At 62.7% G+C, this 22,685-nt stretch overlaps 5 protein-coding genes across 5 annotated transcripts; 3 read left to right on the top strand and 2 right to left on the bottom strand.

The window, feature by feature from the left end:
- The first annotated feature begins 179 nt into the window (after nucleotides 1-179).
- CHLRE_03g190000v5 (uncharacterized protein) lies at nucleotides 180-6,048 on the top strand. The gene is made up of 6 exons (XM_001691985.2): nucleotides 180-603; nucleotides 692-829; nucleotides 1,121-1,189; nucleotides 1,448-1,635; nucleotides 2,514-2,697; nucleotides 2,966-6,048. Exons 1-6 carry the CDS (start codon nucleotides 478-480, stop codon nucleotides 4,631-4,633), a joined length of 2,373 nt encoding a protein of 790 aa, XP_001692037.2. The 5' UTR covers nucleotides 180-477; the 3' UTR covers nucleotides 4,634-6,048.
- A 3-nt stretch (nucleotides 6,049-6,051) lies between these two features.
- On the bottom strand, nucleotides 6,052-11,239 carry CHLRE_03g189950v5 (uncharacterized protein). The gene is made up of 13 exons (XM_043061165.1): nucleotides 11,105-11,239; nucleotides 10,857-10,976; nucleotides 10,615-10,659; nucleotides 10,240-10,342; nucleotides 9,734-9,975; nucleotides 9,357-9,431; nucleotides 8,873-9,151; nucleotides 8,554-8,681; nucleotides 8,228-8,417; nucleotides 7,871-7,996; nucleotides 7,454-7,638; nucleotides 7,121-7,226; nucleotides 6,052-6,845 (listed from the first exon to the last, which is right to left on the bottom strand). The coding sequence occupies exons 1-13, from the start codon at nucleotides 11,123-11,125 to the stop codon at nucleotides 6,732-6,734; spliced, it is 1,734 nt and encodes a 577-aa protein (XP_042926294.1). The 5' UTR covers nucleotides 11,126-11,239; the 3' UTR covers nucleotides 6,052-6,731.
- Nucleotides 11,240-11,359: 120 nt separating this feature from the next.
- CHLRE_03g189901v5 (uncharacterized protein) lies at nucleotides 11,360-12,155 on the top strand. The gene is made up of 2 exons (XM_043061164.1): nucleotides 11,360-11,763; nucleotides 12,016-12,155. Exons 1-2 carry the CDS (start codon nucleotides 11,486-11,488, stop codon nucleotides 12,107-12,109), a joined length of 372 nt encoding a protein of 123 aa, XP_042926293.1. The 5' UTR covers nucleotides 11,360-11,485; the 3' UTR covers nucleotides 12,110-12,155.
- A 6-nt stretch (nucleotides 12,156-12,161) lies between these two features.
- On the bottom strand, nucleotides 12,162-16,399 carry CHLRE_03g189850v5 (uncharacterized protein). Its single transcript, XM_043061163.1, has 10 exons — nucleotides 16,065-16,399; nucleotides 15,832-15,940; nucleotides 15,507-15,589; nucleotides 15,241-15,367; nucleotides 14,881-15,058; nucleotides 14,482-14,628; nucleotides 13,987-14,238; nucleotides 13,722-13,839; nucleotides 12,603-13,455; nucleotides 12,162-12,379 (listed from the first exon to the last, which is right to left on the bottom strand). Exons 1-10 carry the CDS (start codon nucleotides 16,294-16,296, stop codon nucleotides 12,271-12,273), a joined length of 2,208 nt encoding a protein of 735 aa, XP_042926292.1. The 5' UTR covers nucleotides 16,297-16,399; the 3' UTR covers nucleotides 12,162-12,270.
- Nucleotides 16,400-16,529: 130 nt separating this feature from the next.
- CHLRE_03g189800v5 (uncharacterized protein) lies at nucleotides 16,530-22,165 on the top strand. Its single transcript, XM_001691982.2, has 12 exons — nucleotides 16,530-16,672; nucleotides 16,763-16,840; nucleotides 16,916-17,029; nucleotides 17,109-17,177; nucleotides 17,273-17,347; nucleotides 17,693-17,890; nucleotides 18,646-18,893; nucleotides 19,270-19,432; nucleotides 19,612-19,728; nucleotides 20,028-20,600; nucleotides 21,004-21,117; nucleotides 21,324-22,165. The coding sequence occupies exons 1-10, from the start codon at nucleotides 16,559-16,561 to the stop codon at nucleotides 20,091-20,093; spliced, it is 1,242 nt and encodes a 413-aa protein (XP_001692034.1). The 5' UTR covers nucleotides 16,530-16,558; the 3' UTR covers nucleotides 20,094-20,600; nucleotides 21,004-21,117; nucleotides 21,324-22,165.
- The last annotated feature ends 520 nt before the right edge of the window (nucleotides 22,166-22,685 follow it).

The raw sequence follows: 22,685 nt of genomic DNA, 5'->3' as shown, positions 1-22,685 counted from the left end.
GGAGAGTCCCTTGGGTGCCCAACAACAGCTGCAAGCGTGTCTGGTCCTGGCCTTCCCGTCCCACAGCTGTGACGCCATGATAGAGCTGTACGCAGCCGCTCCATATTAAGGCCGGCGACGGCACGCGAGCCTTGGGTCCTACAATCGCGGCTCCTTTAACGGTCTTGTCAGCTCTTGTAGATCCGACCAGCCGTCACGACGCCCGTAAAAGGATTCTCAGGCTCATTATGCGGTTAAGTAAGTGGAGCGAATTGTGAATGGGAACGTTTCCATCTCTGAACTGAAGATCAAGTCCAAAACTTCAGCCCTGTCTAAAGTAAAGCAGTACGCAATAGCACTCACTACCAACAGCCTTACTTCCTTGTCACTGTCATCTGAAGCTAGCAAGCGCAGTGGAAGGAATTCAAGTTACCCGCGCGGTCTCTCAGTGTAGTTTAGTTCCTAACAGCCAGTAACAACCCTGGCACCTATCACTGCATGGTTGTGACTGAAAGCGTGTGTGGAGGAGCGGCGAAGGAGCGGTGTTCAGGCGCTTCGTCGTTGACTCCAGCTTCACTCGCGGCTGCATCGCCGTTCAAGGATGTAGGCGAGGACCTCAAACAGGTACAATGAAGGGCCAGAATCTAGGACGCGAACGCATTCTTGGCGCGCCCGCCTTCATCTGCACTCCCGCACCCTTCTCTCCGAGCAGGCGGCTCAGTCGCAGCTACGAACGGACACGCTTATAAGCCTCAAGGAAAGGTTGCAGAGGGCTTTCGCTGATACTAGCGCTGGGTGGCCACATGACGCCACTCGGTCGCCAAGCTCCGGGGAGCATGACCCCTTCAAGGTATGTGGACAGAAATCGGGGACGTGATTGCGCACCGGCGCGCGGCAAATGTGGCGCTAGCGTGTTAGGCTGGCGTGGAGCCGCCAGCTCCGACACAGTCGAAGAGTGGTGTTATTTCTTGCAATCTTCAGCGGGGTTCTCTGGATACACGTTGTCGTTGAGACCACGCTCGCTCAATTGGCATCGCGGCGAGGGGCTGAGTGAGTTGTCGACTCAGCCAAGGTGTCGGCACGGCCACGCAGCAGGCACCTGACTCGCCGACCCTCCTGTAATTACTGCTTCTGTTCACAGGAGGTGATGAGTGATGGTGGGCTCTTTGGGGCGTCATGCAACTACGCTGTGGGCCTACACGGAGTGCAGGTGCGGCCTGGGGGCTCGGCTCTCGCTCTTGCCACGTGTGCACACAACCCATCCGCACCTGCACCTGCCACGTCTGCGAGCTCCCCCCCTGCCCATATGCCCCATGCCCATACGCCCCATCCCTGACCACACGACTGCGCATCCACAGCACCACAGGGACGATAATCGCATCACCGCATGCCATGCTGTTCCTTGTACCCCCCCCCCCCATCCTGTTTCTTACGACCTCCATCCTGTATCTTTTCTAACACCCCCCAGGGCCGGCAGCGCAAGTGCGAGGACTATACCTTCCACCTGGCATTGGGGCCGCAGCTGTTCGCGCCCTTTGACGACACCAGCCGGGCCTTCCTGGCCTGTGTGCTGGACGGGCATGGCGGCGTGGGCGCGGTGCAGTACGTGGCGGAGCGCTTTCCGGCTCTGCTGCTGGAGGACCTGCCGCGACTGCGGTGAGAGAGAGGGAGAGGGGGAGAGGGAAGGGAAAGAGAGGGGGCGATAGCGCAGGAGGCAGGCACAAGGGGAGAGTCTGTGTGCGGGTGTGCGTGGCTCGTCCAGCCTGTGCGGATGGGGTGTGTTTGCGACCTCTGTGACCATGCGGCATTTACTTGACTAAGTTGTGGGTTGGGCTCTGGGCTGCGAAGGGTTTGGTGGTAGTATCGGGGGGTTACCTGCTAATGCGACATCAGCAGCACCGTTCGAAGCAGCTGCCGTGTTTCCCACTGTCGCGGCCTCTGTCAAAAGCGGTGCCACATCATACAAAGCCTCATTATAGGCACTGAGGGGCTCTCACCACCCCGCTGCGCTGTCGGAGGGGCTTGACAACATAACATAAAGCCGGCACAGTGCCCACACCATTGCACATTTCTCAGCAATCAGCACAGATATATGATATTTAGCTGGCAGCACCATTCGTAGCAGTCGCCGCTGCCTCACGATCTCGGCCACTGACAAAAAATGGTGCTAAATCACGCGGCTCTATTATAGGCACTGAGGGGCGTTCAACCCCACTGCGCTGTCGGACGGGTCCAACACACTCTCACTCTGCAAGCCCATTTTATCCTCTACGTCTCGCACAAATTTATCCTGTGGCACACGCGCACGGCATCGCATCTCGTGCGGCTGCCGCCTCGGACGGGCGTGCTTTCACCCACCCCGCCCCACCCTCCTCTTGTCACTGCCCCCTCCTGGCGCATCCCAACCACCGCATTCGGCACCAACCACCGGGCCCAACCAATCCCTCCCCCGACCGCACCCCCTCCCCCTACCTCCCCCCCCCCCCACACACACATCCCTGCAACTCCCCCCCCACACACACACATATCCGCAGGAGCTCTCCCGGCACCGCCATGCGCGCCGCGCTGCACGTCATTGACGAGGAGCTACTGGCCGCGGGCCACAACAGCGGCACCACCGTGAACGCGCTGCTGGTGGTGGACGACCTGGCGACGGTCATCAACACGGGCGACTGCCGCTGCATACTCTACGACTACATCGAGGAGAAGGCGGTGCAGGTGCGGCCCGGGGGGCCGGAGGTCTGGAGGGGCGGAGGTTGGGCGGGCTGAGGTGCGCTGGGGCGTGGGCGGGGATGCGTGGTGGGCTGGTGGCGGTAAGTGGGGATGGCAGCTTGGATTGGTGGGAATGCGCGGCCTGTGCGCCATTGTGTGTATCTATGTAACTAAGAGCGGGTTGCATGTTGTTGCGCTGTGGCCGTTGTGCCGCCGCCGTCGCGTGTACGACATTCTTACGCCCTCCGTTTCACCGCGTGCGTCGCGCCCGCAGATCACCAACGACCACAACCTGCTGTGCGTGCGTGAGCGGGAGCGCGTGGTGGGCGCGGGCGCGGAGCTCAGCGACTGCGGCGGCTATGTGGTGCTGCCCTGCCCCACCGACGGCTCCAAACTGCTGGGCGTCACCAAGGCGCTCGGGCACGCGGGCGTCAAAGCCTTCCAGCGCTCCAGCACCCTCACCTCCCTGCTGGGCATCAACGAGCTGGGGTCGGTGGGGTTCAGCGGCACCCTGGAGGAGGAGAGCGAGTCGGGGTCAGAGGCGGAGGCTGGCGAGGGCGAGGCCGGGGAGCGGCGGGGCGGCTCGGCAGAACTGCCGCGGCGGCCGGCGCCAGTCGGCACGAGCGGCACTGGCTCGCCGTACTGCAAGGCGGCGGGGACGGGCGGCAGCGGCCGGCGGGCGACAACGGTGTCGCCCTCGCCGGGCTCGGGGCGGCCGCCGCGCAGCCCTGGGCTGCCTGGGCCGTCGGCGTCGTCGTTCAGCAGCAACGGCGGCAGCAGCAGTCGGGGCCCGGTGGCGGGCGCGGAGGCGCACGAGAACGGCAAGGCCGGCTCGGGCGCGGGAGCGGACAGCGAGCCCGTTCCGGCGGGGCGGGGCGTGATCAGCGCCTGCGGCCTGATCAACGGGAGTCCACCCGGGGCGGGGGTCGATGGGTACAGCCCATCGCACTCCAACGGGCACGCGAACGGGCAAGCGAATCGGGAAGCAAACGGGCATCAATTGCACTGCAACGGGCACGTGAGCAGCAACGGACACGCGATTGGGCACTGCGCGGCGTGCCCCGCGAACGTCGACGTACAGGGGCAGCGGCGAGGCGAGGCGCCGTCATTGCCGCGGCCGCGCGACAGCAGCGGCGGCGGCAGCGCCAACGGGTCTAGCGGGCAGCATGCGCGGTCTTCGTCGTGTCCGGACGGCTCCGTCGCTCACAACGGCACGGGCTCCAGCTTCAGCACCGCCGCGGGCGCGGCCCATGCCGCGGCGGCAACCGCATCGTCACCCTCCGCCGCCGCCAACGGCTCTGCAGTGGCCTCAGCGCTGACCTCGAGCCTGCTCTCCGTAGATCTGGCACCGGCAGGGCCCGCCGGCTGTGCGGCCGCGGCCACATCTTCACCCTCGCCGGCGCCGCCGGCCTGCTTTTCGAACGCCAGCGTAGCCAGCAACGGCGGTTTTGTGCTAGAGTGCGACCCGGACGTGTTTACCTTTGAGGTCAGGGACGACCGGCACTTGGTGCTGCTGGGCTGTGACGGTGTGTTTGATAAGATGACGAACATTGAGGCCTGCAAGACGGCTGTGCGCTCGCTCACCACCAGCACCAGCTGCGCCGACGCCGCGCGCGAGGTGGCCCACCGCGCCGTGCGGCTGGGCAGCTCGGACAACGTGACAGTGTGCATCGCCAGGTTCGGGCGGAAGCCCATCATGCGCAAGCAGAGCCTGAGCGTGCTGTCGCTGCGGCGCAGCAGCAGCAACACCTCGGGAGACCTGGCCGCTTCAGGCGGCAGCATGTCGTTGCTTGCCGGCGTGGCGACCAGCAGCCTGCTCGGCGCAAGCTCGAGTCCCTCGCCCGGCGGCGGCGGGACAGTGCTCAGCGCCGCGGCGGCGGCCACGACGTCACATCTTGCGCCGACAAGCGGCGATGGAGCTGCAGGTGCACTGCGGCCGTAAGCGCTCAGCGCATTCAGTGCCGTTCAAGTGGGGTCGGCTGCTGAGGAGCAGGCGTGCGGACTGGGTGGTGCTTGCACTAGGGTAGTATCTATTCCGGCTTCCGGTTCCATGTCTGTTGTTGGTGTTGTCAACAGGCGCCCTGCCGGCAAGAGCGTGTGAGCTGAGCGAGATGGGAGTGAGTGATTGTTTGGAGAGCTGTGCTGCACAGCACAGGCCGGTGGGCGGATGGTGCTGGCGGAAACCACTGACGGTTCCACCCGCCAGAATCCAATCGCAATCCATCACGCCTTAACAGAGAAGAGAATTAGTTCGCTTCAATAGGATTTCTTGGCATAGAGTTGTGGCAAACGAGTGCAGGTTTGACGCACAACACCAAGGAGGTTCACTTATTCACCATGCATGCATCCTCAGACGTTTGCGTGCGCAGCGGCAACCGTGCAGGAGTGAGCCGCCTGAGCCTTTCATCTAACAAATGCACTGTGCCATAGCAACCGGATTGTACTGCGGATGAGGCGGACCACCTGGATGCTGCGTCGAGCGAGTATGTTTCGAGACATTGATAGTTCTTTAGCGGTCAAGAGGGACCTCCTCGAGCACGGGTGCAGGAGGCAATTGCGTTCTGACCTCGATGTCGGGGTGTGTGTTTAATGCCCGCGTTTATTGTCTGGCTTTTATGCCTATGTTCCTTGTCTGGTTTTTGGAGTGCAAATAAAGTTGTATGCTTAACCTCTGGCGAAGCGTGAGCGCCCAGTGCGCAAGCCCTCTTCCATCTCTGGGTGACATCTTAAATGGGTAATCAACGGCCTACTTATACACACGCGCTACACTTTGATTGCGACATTTGGGGGCCCTTTGCGGGTCATGTACACATATTTCAGTGTGTCTCAAGGATTCCCAACGTACGCACATGGTACACCTGCTGGCGGTTGGTCTGTTCTGCCGTACTCTTTCTTAAACTACCTGCAAGCGTGCGGAGGTTCGTGCACAATCGGGGCATTGTCGCGTGTAACGCGTTCTCTTTGGCTCAGTGGCCCCGGCTATGTCCGGGCAATGAGGTTGTTCGGCCTCAGACTGTGGAGGGGCTCGGCCCCCTTTTCCCGTGACCGGGGAACACTTGTCGTCGGCTCAGTGGGCATTGCCCCAACCTTGACTGCCATCCTCTTGAGCAACACGCCAGCGCTGAAGTCCTAGGAAGGGCATCCCCGCCCCAAACTTCCATAGCGCGGACTGGAAGCTGAAGAATATTAGGAGAGGTTGCGCAGGGTGTGGACGGGCGGTCGGGCGCTGGGGGCATGGGGGCTTCAAGCCTTCGAATCATCAGGGGGGCTCATTGAGCGATGCAGCTGATGTGAACCGCTCGGCAGACTGCTCCGTAGCGGTCCAGGGCGTGCCCCACGTGTTGGACGAAGTGGCTCTCTCCAGTAGTCCGTAAGCTCAGTGCAGCCCGAGGGCCCAGCTAACCGGCGAGACCAGGAGAACCTGAAAAGGCCGCGGATGCTGTAGTCCAGTGGCACCCGCAAAACACTGTGCTGTGACTGCGCGTCTGCGCCGCACCCAGGCGAGTCCCCGTGATCGCCTTGAACTGTCAGCTGCACTATAGCGAACGGTCACACAGCCTGTCTTTAACGCCACTGGCAAGAGGCAGCGCCTTTCTTCAGGCCCGCATCCACGATACCGCAAATCCGCAATTAATAACGGCGATGCTAGGTTCAGCCGCAGACCGTAGCATCAGCAACGCAATGGTGCTCCCATACTGACGAGTGCGCGGCGATCACTGCCGCCCGCCTGCAACCGCTCAGCCATACGCAGCTTGCAGCCTTGCGCGTACTGCCCTACTCCATGTCTTGCACCTCCCTTGCAGCCACACCTTATTCTAGTGAACCTCCTGCGCACAATGTCAACGCTCGCGCTCCTCTGGTTTCGTTTGCCACGGATGGGCCCGGCGCGGGGGTATGGGCGCCCCTATTGCCCTGAGACCGCTCCACACATACGCTCCACACTCCACGCACAGACCGCACATCCTCGCATACCAACAACAACAACAACAACACACCACCAACGCCTCTGTCAAGAGTGACGGCCGCTCATCCGTCCCTCATCACTTGACCTGGATGATGCCGGCCGCCACCAGCTTGTTGATCTTGACCATGATCTCGGGGCTCTTGAGGTGCTTCTGTGCGCCGCGGGGGTCCTCCTGGAAGTCACGCAGCACCTGCAGGGCCGCAGCAACACAGGGATGGGGTTGACATTCATATGATGCATCATGAGGTGCGGTGGTGCTTGGTGCGCACGTGTAAGGTGGGCGGGGGCGAGGGAGCATGCCGGCACGACTAGTTAGGCACGGCTACATGGCCGGGCGGGAGACGCAGGAGTATGCAGAGGCCTAACGGCATACAGGACATCGCCATGGGAAATCAACGAGGACAAACTGATGCCACGAAGCGAAGTCGTTTCCAAGGGATCTTGACACGGGCTGCTTCCGCGCACCTGCTGCATGACCGGGTCCTTGAGGATGTTTTGGATGTCGGGGTCGGACAGCGACCGCGCCTGGCGCTCCTTGACCTCCTCCGCACTGGCCTGGCCGCTCGCGAACCTGCGGAGGCGCGGCGACACCGTCACCGGTCAGCGTACAGCTGTCGGGGCTTGTCGCACGTGCGCGCAAGGCGGGCACTGCCACTCCTGTGCAGGAGTCACCAACATTCCATCCCAACCCTCCATTACCTCCATTTGCAGTGGCATGCCGTGCACCGAGCCCATCTCAACATTCCTTGCACGTGGCCCCCCCCCAGGGCCGCCATCATCTACACAGCCCCTCCCCACCTGCTGATGGCCTCCACGGCGCGCTGCAGCCCCTCCTGCAGCTCGGTGCTGTCGGGCTCCAGCTCCAGGCCCTTGTTGTACGTCTCAATGGCCTTGTCGTACTCCTTCATGAAGTACTGCAGCGTGCCCTTGCGGCTGTAGCCCTTGGCGAAGTCGGGCTTGAGCTCAATGCACTTGTCCGCGGCCTGGGGCGCGTCGGGCAGACACACAACGCACACATACTTGTCAGCGACTGATAGCTGATTAGGCAACGGGCTTGAGCAATTGGTTGGTTGGGCGTGTAGCGCGACGGGCTGACACATGGCGCCGCGGCGTTGCCGCCCCCAAACCCAGGTGACGCGGTGTACCAGTGCAGGGGACGGGCAACTGCACCAGAGACACAGCCTGCCATCTGCCCGCCGCCGCCCCTGCCCGCACCTTGACGCCCTCTGGGTAGGCGCCCAGCTTTGTGTAGCAGGCGGCCAGGTTGGAGTAGAGCTTGTAGGCCTCCGGGTTGACGGCAGGCGGGCCGCGCTTGAGAGCCTCCTGGTAGGCTTGCACAGCCTGTGCGTGTGCGTGCGCCGCGTGCGTGTGTGGCGTGCGGGAGCAGGTGAGTGACTGCAAGGGCGCCTGCTTCGCGATAACTGGCACCAACCTCAACCCCAACACCGCATCTTTGCGCTGCCATATCTGCATTAGTTGACACCTCACTGCAAAAGCTCCAAACCGGAAACAACAACCGATGCCAACTGCTGCCTGGCAGCTACCCAGCCGCCCCGCAGCCCCTCCACCCACCTCTGGGTAGCGCTGCTCCTTGAATGCGGTGTTGCCCTTTTCCCGCTCCACCTCGCACAGCTCCATGTTGATGTAGTCCGCCTCCCGCCGCTCCTTGAGCGTCTTCTCGGTCTTGTGCAGCAGCGCCAGGGTGTCGGCGTTGCGGTGCTCCATCAGCGACTTGTTGTAGGCCGCGATGGCGTCCTCAAGCCTGGCGGGGAGCGGAGGGGATTACCGTATTCGAAGTCAACCTACCTGCAAATCTAGACCCACATATGATAGGGCGCGGGTCCAGGCATGGTTATAATGGTCCGGCCGACGGGCGCGGGCAGCAGCGCATTGCCCACCTGTTGAGCTTGACGAGCGCATTGCCCTTGCGCGTGAGTGCGCGTGCAATGACCTTGAAGTCGGTGCGCATCTCGCGGCCCTTGTCCACCGCCGCGTCGCAGTCCGCAACGCACTTGTCGAACTCGCCCTGCAGTGCGGCACAGCAAGGCCGCGGCCAACATGACAAGTAAGCATCATAAACTCACGGGCTACCGTGTCTGACTACCGGGCCGCTTCTTCCTGTGTATGCCCATACCCCACCGCACCCTTCACCCGGCGGCCCATACCCCCCCTGTAGCGCGACGGTCTCAAGGGCTGGCGCCCCCCGCAGCCCCTCACCTGCTCGAAGAACACGGCCGCGCGGTTGGTGAGGAAGGTCATGTCACCGTCGTACAGCTCAATGGCCTTGTTGTAGTGGGCAATGGCCGTCTCAAACTCCTTCTTCTTGTAGGCCTCATTACCAAGCTCCTTCTCCTTCAGGGCCGCAGCCTTCTTGGCGGCAGCCTCCCGCTCCTCCTCGCTGACCTCCGCATGCTCCGGCTCCGGCTGCGGCGCGGGCTTCTTGTCATGTGCGTGCGAGGCGGAGGCGGGCTTGTGTGACTCAGCCTCCTTGTGCGCCTGGGGAGGATGGACCGGGAGGCAGTGGCAGCGAAGCTTAGCCGGGAATGGCGAAAACAAAACTCGCAGTGCTCTCAAGGGGGGATACATTCATGATTAGATTAGTGGTAGACGGTAGAGGGAGGGCTGCGAGTGCTGGTGCGGGAAGACTGATGGCCCCGACGCGGCGCGGTCTCAGGCCCCACCGTGACTGTATCTGACTCACGGTGGCGCTGGCCGGCTCCTCGTCCTCTCCGCCGCCTGGCGCCCCGAACTTTGCGCCCAGAGCCAGCTCCAGCACCTGTGGCCGTGCGCGGCAGCGGGCAGCAGTGGGCCGTTAGCTTTACAAGGGCGGTGCATGGCGACCAACAGGCCCTGAGCACCCACACGCACGCGCGTCTACCCGCCGTGACCGAAATCCAGAAGCCCTTGATGTGCCATGCACACACACCCAGCAGCCAGTTCAACAAGCGAACCGGCCCAGATGCATCTCCCCGAAAGCACCGCGCCCAATTCATGCCACCAATACACGCCTCTACACCGCATTGCATACAAACATACACACACATACAAGCACACACACACACACACGGTTGCACCCACCAGCTGCATGCGCGGGTCCTTGAGGTACATGTTGATGCGGGAGGGGTCGTTCTGGATGTCGCCCAGCATGGCCATAAAGTCGGGCTGGCCCAACAGCGCCTTGCCGCGGGGGTCCATGGCCAGCTTCATGAGCAGCTCGGGCGAGGAGAAGATGGAGCCGGGGCGGCGCGGCGCGGCGGCGGCGGCGCGCGCCTCCTCCAGCGCGCTCTTGAGCTGCTCGCTGTTGGCGTCGTGCTTCAGGCCTATGGGCAGGACGGAGAGGAGGGGGAATGGGCGGACGGGAGCGTGGGTGTGGCGGCAGTGGCCATGCCCTGGTGCGGGGTACCTCAATGGGCCCGCCGCATGACCCCTGTCAACCCTTCACCCCAGCTTTACGGCTGGCCTACAATCGCCCAGCACCCTGGGACGAGTCCCCGACCCCTTTCCTAGGCCAGAGGACTGGTACGAGTCTGCTGTACTCCCAAGCACACGCGCTGTACCGCAGCCACTCCACGGCCGGCACGCACCGTCCTCGTAGGCCTGGATGGCCTCGGGGTACTCGCCCAGGCCGTGATAGGCCGCACCCAGGCGGCTGTAGCCCTTGGCCCAGTCAGGCTTGAGCGACACACACTGCAACGGCACCGCCACATGCACACAGACACACGCGCGCACAAGCACAGACACGAAGAAGCAGCGATGACGTTATCGGGGCTTTGCAAGCAGGAAGACAATAGGGATGTGTTAATTGGTAGCTGACGGCGCGCATGTCCAGCGGAACGTCTTCAAGCATGGTTCCTTCCGGACCAGACTTCTTCGGGTGCCGGCACTTGCCCATCTGACACGCCCGCCTAGGCAAAGCATGCCATTAGCCGACGACCAACACGGCACCACACTCGCCTCACCTTCTTTGCGTCATCCAGCGCATCGGTATACCGCTTGAGGCTCGCCTACAGCGCGTGTTGCGGAGGGGCCGGTCAGTCGCGCACGATACGTCTCCCAAAGGCCGGACACCTTCCTGGGCTGCCCCGGGAGCGCCCGAAACACACATGCAGCATCATATTTCACCGTGACTACACAGTCTTTCACGACGGCCGCTTACACCCTGATACTGCCCCGCCGCCGCCACGGCCCATCCTTTGCTCACATACGACGCGCTGCGGTTGCTGTAGAGGACGTGGTTGCCTGGGTCCACGCCAATTGCCTCCGTGAAGAACTTAGCAGCCTCCTCGAAGTTGCCCGCGCTGAACGCGGCATTTCCCTTGGCCTGCGACCGGGTGTGCGTGACGAGGAGTAAGCGCGGGCCTTCCAGCACCGTCGACGGCGCCCCCTCCGTGCTGCTCGATACCGGCACGCTGCCCTGCCAGTCGCTACGACATCGTGAATGCTACATACCTTAAGCTCGTCCGAAGACATGGTTACGTGCTCTTCGTGGCTCAGTCCTCCCGGTTTAGTCTTGAGGATCTCCGAATAGAAATGCCGTGTATGCTGTTTCTGTATTCCTACTCAACGTGCAGGTTTGCAGCAATCGATCACTACACTGCTTTGGAAGTGGCTATTGTCGCTCGAGAAGACCATCCTTGTTCATCCAGAACATTCATCCATGTGCCCTGCAAGCAAGAGTCTTGCAAATACAACATACGCCTAAACAAGATTTCGCTCCAATAGATTTGTTCGCTATCACACCGGTACTGCCACGGTAGCCTGCAGGCACGCACTCATAATCGAGTTTGCAACACCTACCGCTCCACGTTTGCACCAGGCGCACAACGCATCATGTCGCTTTGGGGATATATTATTGCAAACACCTCCAGCAGCCCCGCGCGGCTGCTGGGCTTCGGCGCGATGCTGATGGCGGGCACGTTCGTCGTTGGCTCTATGTTTAGCAGCGCCATGAGCACGGGGCCGCTTGACGCCAAACAGCAAAAGATCCTGACGGAGCAGATGACCTACGATAACAAGCGGTTGGCGTCTGCCCAGCAGCAGCGCCTAAGCAGCATGCTCCGGGAAATTGGCGAGGGGCGTGGCGACGATCACTGGAACGCAGTCATGCGGTGAGCATGCCCCTGAGCGAGACAAACTGCAACGGGACGGGCCTCGGGCGTGCGCCGGCGGATTGCACGGCTGCACTGTTACAAAGCGGGTGGGGAAGCGGCACGCCACGTTGCCACGCGCCATTTTGGGTTGGGTTGCAGTGCCGGGTTGCGGCCAAGGCAGCACCCTCTCGGCCCCAATGCTTACTTCCTATACCAGCCGTGCGACCTAAACCATCCTGCTTGCACGAACCTATTTGCCACACGGCACAGGGGCACGCTCAAGCCGCACCCGCAGGCGGAAAACAAGACTGAAGGCCTGGACCGGGAGCGCCTTGCCAAGGCGCTGGCAGCCGCCAAGCAGTAGACCAACAACCCTCGGACATGAGCAAGACAAAAGCTTTAACGCTTGACAGACGAATAAATACCGTTTACAATGTGGCTGAGCTGCAGTTGGTCGGGCAGTGGGCCACGCTATGCGCACTCTCCTGTGTTGCTGGGCGCCGATTGGTGCCTTGGCGGCAGCTCTCATCGCTTGGCACGCGGTGGCTTCTTAGCTCCGCCGCCACCGCCCACGCCGCCGGTGCGGAACATCTCGTCGGCGGCGCGCTTGCGGGCGGCACGCTCCTCCTCCTGCCTGCGAGGACGGACACCCAGAACCAGGAGTAGCGTCAGGAACAGCAACATCAGAGCCGTGTGCATGGTCGTGTGGATGAATGTGCGAGGTGTGTTGGCGGGGCCCTGGTCGGCGCGGTCGCGGCCGGCTGTCGCAGTGTAGCGCCGTCGCACACCTGCGCCCCTAGCGCCCCGGCCAGCACGGCGCCAGCCAACCCAGCCCGCCAGCTCGCACGCGGTCGCACCTCAGGAACGCCTGAGCCTCTGCGTCCTCGCGTTGGAAGTTGTCAACTAGGGTCACCGGCAGCGGCTGCCGCGCTACTTCCGCCGCTGGCAGCTGGCCCGTCTGCTTGCGGAACGCCTTGTAGTTGACCAGCCGCCCCGGCCGCCGCGCCTCCGTGTCGCGCGCGCCGCCCTCGCTTCCCTCGCCGCAGCGGTTCGCAGCCGCCGCAGCCTCCTCACCGTCACCGTCGCCGGCACCAGCTCCCGGGATGGTGGTGGGCGTTGCGGCTGCGGCTGCCTTGGGTGCGAACAAGTCCAGCTCCAACACGGTCTGGGCTGAGGCATCGTTCACATCGGGCAATGCCGCCTCCTCAGCCTTCACCATGCGAGACGCGGCGCCCGCTGCGGCGTCCGCCGCGGCGGCGGCAGCGGCTGCCGCCGCCGCCTTTGCACCGCGGCCCCGGCCGGCAGGTGCTGCGACTGGCCCCGTCTGCGGCTTCTCCGTCGAGCCCGCCTCCTCCTTGACAAGGGGAGGCCAGGACTTGCCGCTGCCGTGGCCGCGCTGCGTGTGCTGCGTGAGCCAGGGGCCCGCGTCCGCCTCCGGCTCCGGCGACTCCCCTGGCGAGTCGGCACGCACGGCGGGCGCTGGAGCTGCGGCCGAGGCGGCCCTCGGGGCAGCAATGGGGGCTGCGGCACTGGCAGTTGACGGTCCAGGCGCGGCCGCGGCAGCCGCTGCAGCTGCAGCTGCCTTGGAGGAGTTAGTGAGCGTGCGGCGCCGCTTGGCGGGTGGTGCGTCTTCATGCTCGATCGTGTGTGCGGCCGCCGCCTCGTCGGCGCGCGCGTTGGACAGCAGCTGTGGGCCAGGGCTGGGTGCGTCTGTGGCAAGCATGTGTGTGTGTGTGGGGGGGGAGACAGCGCAATGATTAAGACGATCTGAGCACGGTCCCATGCATTTCGTGGGTTTTGAATAATCGGAGTGAGAGCCTGCTAAATGTATCAGCGAAAAGGCTCAGAAAAAGGACCCCGCACTGGTGGGGATTTCGGTGGGGATGCACCCGGCTACGGAGGCGCAACGACAGGACAACTGCCTCGTGAGCCATGCTGTAACATATGCAGTAACATGCAGGAACACGAAAGCGCACCTGACTTGCGCGCCGCCACCAGCCAGCCGTCAGCAGTCATTATTGGAGGCGGCCGCTCAGGCGCGACGTCCTTCAGACCCACGTCCTCGGTCTTAATTGACGCCGGCTTTCCACCAGCCTGTGCAGCATTAAACGCCAGGGTCCTTACTTGGCTGCTGTTGTGCCCAGATGCTCCGTGCGAGAGAACACAAGCTAAAAGAAACCATGGCTCTGCCATCATTAGTCCCACTTAATGAGCCGGCCGCCGCCACCCTGCCAGACGCACCTGTGCCGGCTCAGCCGCCGCCAGCCCCGCCTGCTGCGCCTGGCACCCTGTTGGCAGCTGCTCCACCACATCCACGTCCTCGGCCCCGTCCTCCTCCTCCGCCGCCTGTGTTATGTCTGAGTCGGCCGCCAGATCCTCGGCGTCCATGTCGTCAGCCGGCTGCGCCGCCGCGCCACGCGCCGTAGCGCTGGCAGCTGTTGCCCGGCTGAGCAGCTCGTTCAATGCCGCCGAGTCGCCCTCCAGGATGGCCAGCTGCGTTCACAGGTTCACACATTTCATTGCGGGGTTGGACCGGCATAGCAGCAGCAGCAGCAGCAGCCAGACGGGCGAACATGCCAGCAGGCAGGCGGACCCAGCACCGATATGCGCCCAAGCGCTGCAGCTCCTTCCCCCGTGTGGCCCGCGCCTCCCTATCTCCTACAGCCCTGCGCCTCCCGCCCAAGCGCCGCGCTCTCAAACAGTGCTCTCTGCCCTGGAGTTGCCGCATTTACGCACCAGCAGCTGCTGTGTGTCCACTCCGGCGGCAGCGCCTCCGTCCGCCGTGTCAGCAACCGTCACTACCGGTGTGGCGGCACTGCGCTCCCCAGCCGTGGCCAGCACGCGGCCGCCGCACTCCCGGATCAACGCCGCCAGGCCCGGGCTCTGCGGGCAGGCCAGCGCGAAGCGGATCGCAGCGAGCGCAGTCGTCAGAGCACCGCAGCAACGGCCCTCCCTCTGCGGCTTTCTTTTTCCTCTCTATTGACGGGTGCAAGTCTGTGCGATCAGGGCTCATTTACCAAAGCATAAAGAGGAGAAAAGCACCCCACCGGGTCAGCGCATTTCCCTCATGTTGCTTACGTACGCTATGTTCAACACTCTCCACCCAACATGACCCTGCCCTCCGCCCAGTCGCACCTGCTGCCACGCACTGCTGTAGCCAAAGGTGAAGCCGCTCAGCATGGCGCCTGCTGCCGCCGCTGGCTGCTGCGGTAGCCGCATCGCCCGCCTGCCTGGCCCCAGCACTAGCTCAGTGGGCGGCGCCGCGTCCGGCAACGCGTTTGTGAAGAGCCCCCCGTCCGCAACCTCGTTGAGCCTGCGGGCATCATCGGAGGGCAACAGGTCAGTCAGTCAAATTGCAAGCTGGGGAACGGATGGTGTTGCGCATGCCTGTCCACCGCAGGGTAGAAGCTTTGACCATAGACGCGTGCTGAGCCTTTTCCCGGCGCACACAGCGCAAATGCAAGCACCCCCGTGTGCCGCACGTGCAGCACCCACCAGTCCTGCGACACGAGGGCGGGGCCGCCCCGCACGGCCGCGTGCACCAGGCCAGGCCAGGCCGCCTCGCCGGGGCTGTGCAGCACGTGGGTTGTAGCAGCGTCCAGGGCGTGTACCAACCGGCCGCCTGTGCGCATACCGTAGGCCCGGGAAAATGAGTTCAGGCCAGATGCGGGCCTGTAGAAGCCCTGTTGCACGATAGCGGTTGGTCGGTTGCACTTCACGGTTGCACCTGGACGGCTGATGGTTCGGTGGCAAAAGCTCACCGATGCGCCGCAGCACTGCCCGCGCCTCGGGCAAGGCCGCGCCACCGAGCCGCGCCGCCACCACCAGTGGCTGCTGCCGCACACTGCACGCATGCAGCATTGAAACCAGTACGGCGACAGGCAACATTCAAAGCAGGTAGATGGTCACGGTATACGCGCGCCGCTGGCCACCAGTGCAGGACGTCCGCGTCGCCAGACCGGCTGACCGTAGAACCAGCAGTCCGCTTCCATTTGCTTTAAATTTGTTCCTGAGCATCGGTAGGTTTTGCCACCTCAGAAGGACTACCTCGCCCTAGATGTTTACGCCTGGAAGGCTGGAACCCACATCAAGCGCGCCTTGGCCGCCAGCGCCACAATCACATCCGGCGCCAGGACCTTGGTGCCCCCGCTGGGCACCTTCTCCTGGTTCACGGAAGTGCCGTACCGGCTCTGGTCTGCAGGTCATGACAACAGCAAACAGCGCGGGATGATGTTTTACGTCGAACCACCCCTGCTGCATGATGCTACGGCAGTGATCGCGACTCTGGGCTGTCCGTTTTGTTGTTGCGTTGGTCCTACCTTTGAGCACCAGTGCAGGTCCTTGCTGCTCGCCCACTGCATGTTCCACGCTCAAGATTGCGTGAATCTTGCTGACGCTGGGTTCCTTCACCACGATGTCCGGGCGTACGGCCGCTTTGGCCGGTGGGCGGCCCACGGTCACCTCGCGGGGGCCTGGCAGGGGCCCGCCCGTCAGCAGGTACCGGTCTGCCTGCACCTGGCCCCCCAGCTCCACCTCGATGCACCAAACCATCTTGATTTAAACCACGCTGGGATGCACTTAGCGATGTGCGCGTGCGGCCACACACAGCTGTTGAGGAACTCAAGCTGTCCTAGCGCATTTTTTATTATTGAGGTGAGTGCATGTTACTATAGTACCTCGCGTTTATGTGCTTCAGCTCTTTGCCCTCCCGATACCCTCATAGTTTGCATGGCATGGAACCGAACAATGGCTTTTCTATAGACTCTTCCAAACCCACCAATGGAGTTACTTTCTACACTTCACACTTGACACCATGGCCCTTGCAAACCTTTCGCGTGGCCAGGCTTCCGTGGGTGCGATTGGCACTCGCAAGGCTGTCCCGGCCGTCCGCCGCGTTGCTTGCCAGGCTTACAAGGGTGATGAGGAGGTCAGTAGTTCATTACATAGCATGTGATCGCAATATTCCATGTCGGTGGCAGTGTCGGTGAAGGCATGCGTGTGGCCCCGACCCTCTCAGGCGCGCAACCCGCTCCAGAAGGCCGCAATTGGCCTGGCGACCGCTGCTGCTGTCGTTCTGGGCACCTTCGCCCCGCTGGTAAGCCAAATGTAGACGTTGCGACTCTCGACGGCCTACTCAATCGTTATGCTTGCACAACCTGTCGTTAAACAGGTGACCCCGGCGCCCGCGGACGCCATTCTGGTTGCCAGCGACCCCGTGAAGAACGCTGCTGCTATTCTGCGCAACGCTCTGCCCATCGACAACAAGCCTATTCGGCAAATCCAGGTGAATTGAGTGGCTGGGACAACCGCGCATGCAAAGTGCGAGCTAAAACTGGCTCGTATGGGTGTGAATTGCTTCGCAGAAAGACCTGGAGGGCATCAGCGAGGCGCTGCGCATCCCCGGCTCGAAGTCCCTCGGGCCTGTGGCGCGGGTGAGTGGTTGGTGCCGTGTGGCACTCGTAGCCCCCGGTGCAGCAATCGCTGCACTTTCCCCTTCGCTCACCGTCTTTGTTTGGCGCACATGCAGGCTGTCCGCGCTTCTCAGGATGTGCTGACCCGCCAAAAGGATGCCATAATCAAGGACTTTGCTCCTGAGAAGAAGGTGCGTGCGCTGGCCCTGTCCCGGCGTACGGCTCAGCTCAGCACGCTGCTGGACGGATAGCTGAAGGCGAGGCTCACGGACGGGAACAGAAGGCGAGGCACTGGAGTTCAACCATAGCCATGCGGGGCCACCAGGGCTCTCCAACAGCAACAGAACCAAGCCATCAACACCCGCGCAACATCCGCGCGACACCCCTTTGTGGGGCACCTACCCGCTGGCGCACGCCGCCCTCTCCGCCCATTCCACGCCCTCCCAGCCTTCCCTCCTCTCTTTCCTCCTCTCCTCCCTCTTGCCCTCCCTCCTCTCCTTTCCCCACCCCTCCCTTCTCCCTTGCGCCCTTCCCAGGCGTTTGGCCTGGCCAACATTGACAAGCTGACGGAAGCGCTGACCGAGTTCCAGGCCATTGTGGAGGCTAAGGACAAGCAGGCGGTGCCTCTCAAGCAGCGTGAGGCGCTCAGCTACGTGGGCAACATTGAGGAGGCCATGGTGAAGGGCTTCCCCTTCCAGGTGCCCAAGGAGTACGCCGATCGTCCGCTGCTGCTGGTGAGGAGCGCTGGGCGGCAGGGGCCTTGGTTTTGAGAGCAGGAGCTGAGAGGGGGCTTGGTGTGGGGTGGAGACGAGGAGCACGGGGAAGGGGAGGGCGGGAAGGGCAGGAGGTTTACTGGATGGGATGGGGTGGAGGAAGGGATGATGGGATGATGGCTAGGGGCTGGCATGAGACAAGAGGGGATGGAGGGAGCATGGCGCCAGCTAAGCTTATCATCGGCAGCAAGGCTTGGAAGGGAGACGAGAGGGGGGGGACATCACTCTCCCTGCACCACTCCAAGCAACGCGCTCCTTCACAGCGCGCCCATGCGACTCGGCTCCGGTGACATGCGAGGCAACTGCACGAGCTGCATTGTCAGCAGCACTCGCGGGAGCGCAGCAGCAGCAGGACGTGGGCCGGAGGCTTGCTGTCCCACCAGGGCGCGGCAGTCGATGGGGTCTGTGCTCAGCGGTGCTGGACCAGGCAGCGTGGCAGAGTGGGCGGGGACGCTCGAATGCTGCCGGGGTTAGATATTGCGCGCAGTCAGGCCAGGGCGAGTTCTTGAAACAGTGCGAGTGCAACAGCTGCCGCGCTGACGGGGAAGCAGCTTGGGCAGTGGGCAAGAAGCGACCGGGTGCAGGCTTGCTGGGGCTAGCCGGGAGCCGCACCTGCCGCCCACCTCCGCCCGCACACACTTCCCGCCCACCACCATCCCTCCCACCTCGCTCTCACCGCCCCTGCCCACCGCCACACCACCGCCGCCACCCCCCAGGGCCGCGCCACGCTGGAGATGAAGGTCAAGTGCGCCCAGACGCCCGAGGGGCCGCAGACGTTCACGCAGACGGTGGTGCTGGACGGCTACAACGCGCCCGTGTCGGCCGGCCAGTTCGCGGACCTGGTGGCCCGCGGCTTCTACGACGGCATGGAGGTGCAGCGCGCCGACGGCTTTGTGGTGCAGACCGGCGACCCGGATGGCCCGGCCGACGGCTACGTGGACCCCAAGACCAACGAGATCCGCCGGTGAGACGGGCCGGGCGGGGCGGGGTGGGGGGGGGCAGGCGGGCGAGAATGCGCGGAGGCAGGCGGAGGCAGGGTGGGCGTTGGGGTGTGGGATGTGGATGTGGGAGGGTGGGGCGATTGCGCGGGCGATTGCTTGTGTCCAAGTGAGGAGGAGGAGATAGAGTGGCGCGGGGCATGGGTGGGGCGGGGCGGGGCGCGAGTGGGGTGCGGCGGGGCACGCAGTTCGCGACCTGGTTTGACACTTGACAGGCTGCACCAGCACACATGCACATACCTACCCAGGAGCGTCCATTGGAATACAGCTATCCCCCCGACCACTACCGACAAGCCTTTGGCCTGCTCCGGTCTTTCGCCCCTGTCTGTGTCCCGGCTGCAGCGTGCCGTTCGAGGTGCGCGTGCAGGGCGACAAGGAGCCCATTTACGACTTCACGCTGGAGGACCTGGGCCGTGTCAACGAGCAGCCCGTGCTGCCCTTCAACGCCTACGGCACCCTGGCCTGGGCGCGCAATGAGTTTGAGAACAACAGCGCCTCCAGCCAGGTGGGGCCTGTGCCGGCGGCTGCGGGTCTAGCACCAGTGGGAAAGTATGGAGCTACGAGGCGTGCTGGTTCCTGCATGCAGCCTTGACAAAGACTGCGTGTCTTCTACAGTGTAGCACGTGCCCCCCCCCGCTAGCCTCACCGCCGGCCCCGCGTCGCCTACGCGTCCCCCGCCCGCAGGTGTTCTTCCTGCTCAAGGAGAGCGAGCTGACGCCCACCGGCTCCAACCTGCTGGACGGCCGCTTCGCCGTGTTCGGCTACATCACGCAGGGCCAGGACGCGTTGGCGGACTTCAGGGTGAGAGGGGGGCGAGACACTGGGTGAGGGGTGGCGGGTGGCTAGGAGGACGAGGCAGGGAGGCAGAGGCGGGGAGGTAGGGAAGAGGGGGCGGGATGGAGGTGTTGCAGAGGGTGCCGCCGAGGCGGAGGCAGGGTGTCGTGCGCCGGGGCTTGCGTGGGGTTGGCGTGGTGGTCAGTCTCTGTAAGTGGCATCCCTTGCCATACCGGCAAGCCGTGTACGCGGCGTGTAGCTAGCGCTTACAACCTGTTCTACTGCTCGCAACTAACGCCTTGTACTTCATACCTTTGCGACTTCAGGTGGGTGACAAGATTGAGTACATCAAGTTCGTGGACGGCAAGGAGAACCTGAAGAACAGCCCGTAAATCCGCGGGGAGAGGTTGACGTTATGGGATGAGGCCGGTGGAGGGTTCTGTGTGTAACTAGATTACGTTAGAAAGTAGGTGGCTGTATACGGACCTCGTTTGTGCCTGCCACTCACGATTTTGACGATGTGGAAGTAGCAAGGTACCGCGGGGTGAGTGAGTGCCGACTGACACGCGGCGTCACAGGAGATGGCATGTTGCTGGCCTGGGCACAACCCCATTTCCTCCATTCAATTTTTGACCTCGGATTTTTACACGAAAACTCCGGACGTTTGTATATGAAATCACCATCGTTACTGAGGCAATCAGACCATACTGCTCGGCGAGTCCTACGCATCGCCATTTTGTAATTACAACTCGGGAACATTTATCTTTATACCTTAAAGTCATCAGTCCCAAAAGAAAATGGCCGACCCTCAGCAAAACGTATCATCCGAGCTCCAGCAGTTCATCGCGCGCGAGTCTCAAGTGGCACAGATTCAGAGTATGATTTCGACACTAACGGAGGTAAGCTTGGGTGACAGGCAGTGAACCCCGAGCGATGAGGCAGAGCATCTGGGTTGCGCAATGCATTTCGCAGCCCAAAGCCCTGTGATATGTGCCGTGCGCATATAGATGGGCATTCAGTGCTGATCTGAGCTTGTCAACCTGTCGGGACTGGCCGGCCGGCAACATCAGTCTGATGTTGAGGCGTGCTTCTCCTCCGCCGTCGGGTTGAGGTGCCAGGCATCTCGGTACCCATACCAAATATCGGTTCCGGGGTTACATGGCAGGGGGTTGGCGAGGTGGATGTGGATGACGGGGCCCAAGGTCAACCCCCCAAGGGCAACTGCACAAGACACCCCTGAAACCCAGCGGTATTTCGTTCCTGCACCGCCTTGGCCCTAATCTACCCTTTGGTGGCCTACAGGTGTGCTGGGACACCTGTGTCCAGTCTCCAGGAAGCTATCTGTCCAGCAAGGAGAGCACTTGCTTGGAAAACTGCGCGCGCCGCTTTGTGGAGACGACCCAGTACATCCTGCAGGTGCGGGACACTAGCTCAGAGCGACATGCATTGGGCCCAGGCTGGGGTTGTATCCGTGTCTGAACCCAGGACGTTAAGAGAGTATGGCCTGCTGCAGGTGCTTAGCGGATGCTGTAGGTGGCAGTTTTGCTCGATCGCGGGTGCGGACATATCCCCAGGCCCAGGCCTTGCTCACCCTGCGCCACTTACCTGCTGATGCTACGCAGCGTGCGGCGCACAAGGCGGACAACAGCTCTGGCGGCTTCTAACGGCAACAGCTGTGAGGCCTGGTGATGGCGGTGCAAGGCGGCTCCTCCGCTACGCATGTTTGAATGGAGCGCGGTGGTGTTTTGGGCTGGAGCACGGCGGGCCTTGAGGCTAGGAGGGTGAGGGTCATGGGCGTGTGGATGTGTGTTGCCGCCAGGGTGCGCACGCATTGGCGTCGACAATCTGCAGGATGAACACTATGGTAGTCGGTTTGACGATGATAATTCATAGGAGCGGATTACGGTAGGCTGGGGGTACTTCTTTGTGGGTTTGTGTATTGGATGTACTTGGTATCTTGCATGCGCACACATAGTGCGTCGTAATGCAAGAGCCCCTTCCTTTCCGCTCCCCAAGATGCAATGGTTGGTGCTCCTCCCTCCGCAAGAGGCCGGGAGACACGTTGCCGGGAGACACGTTGCAATGGCACCTGCCCATGCTCCCTTTTTGTGCAGCGTGCACCCCTGGGACAGAGTTAAGGCACGTTGGTGAAGTCCCGTAGGGTGCAGCCCTGTGCAGCTGATCCCGAGACCCCAGCAGATGGCAAACAATTTGCAACGGCAGGGCAGGAGCGCGCAGCTGGTCGAACGCCGGAGTTACTGTACCGACAAGTTGTTCGTGTTGGTGTGTTGTGAACGTTGGGGGCCGGGGGCGGCGGTCCAGTCACGTGTGGCCCGTAGCACAGACCCGCGTGCGTGTCGACATGTTAGCATAAGCCCGCTGGAGCTGTCCTGCGCGGCTGATTTTATTCCATGTCTCGCGACGCAGTTTCACAAGAACGTGGGCGCCGCTATCACAAGCGACAGCTGGGGGCCGATGGCTGGCTGGCTGGAAGTTTGCTGAATGCAATCCTCACGCTCCGGGCGCCCGGCCAGGCGATAGTACCACACAGATACACAGGCCCCGGCGCACTCAGTCCTACTTGTATGGCAAAACAGCTTCGGCCCCTCTACTGCGCGTTCACTGACTCAGTCTGACGGGCTGACTGACGCTGCCTTCCGGCCGCCACAATATGTCCTCGACACACAATGGCTTCATCCTTACTCAATGTGCGAGGCGTCGAGTGATGGCGTCCACGGGGGACCACGGGGGGACCACGCCTGGCGACGCCCCGCAGCGGACACGCCGGCCTGGCAGGGCCTGGTTGCGTGAATGCCGTGAATGAACTGCACAAAAGAACACGAGCGGCTGCAGAACCCATCTGCGAGGACTATCCTAAATGTCCACCGCGTACCCCTGAACGCGCACAGCCCCCCCCCTTTTGACCCATTGACGTTCGTTCTTCAAGTGCAAGTCGCGCACAGCGTCCCATTCAGTCCCATTCT

Source organism: Chlamydomonas reinhardtii, chromosome 3, assembly GCF_000002595.2.
Source record: "Chlamydomonas reinhardtii strain CC-503 cw92 mt+ chromosome 3, whole genome shotgun sequence".
In the NCBI taxonomy this organism is placed as follows: Eukaryota; Viridiplantae; Chlorophyta; class Chlorophyceae; order Chlamydomonadales; family Chlamydomonadaceae; genus Chlamydomonas; species Chlamydomonas reinhardtii.
This window is presented reverse-complemented; position numbering and strand designations above follow the sequence as displayed.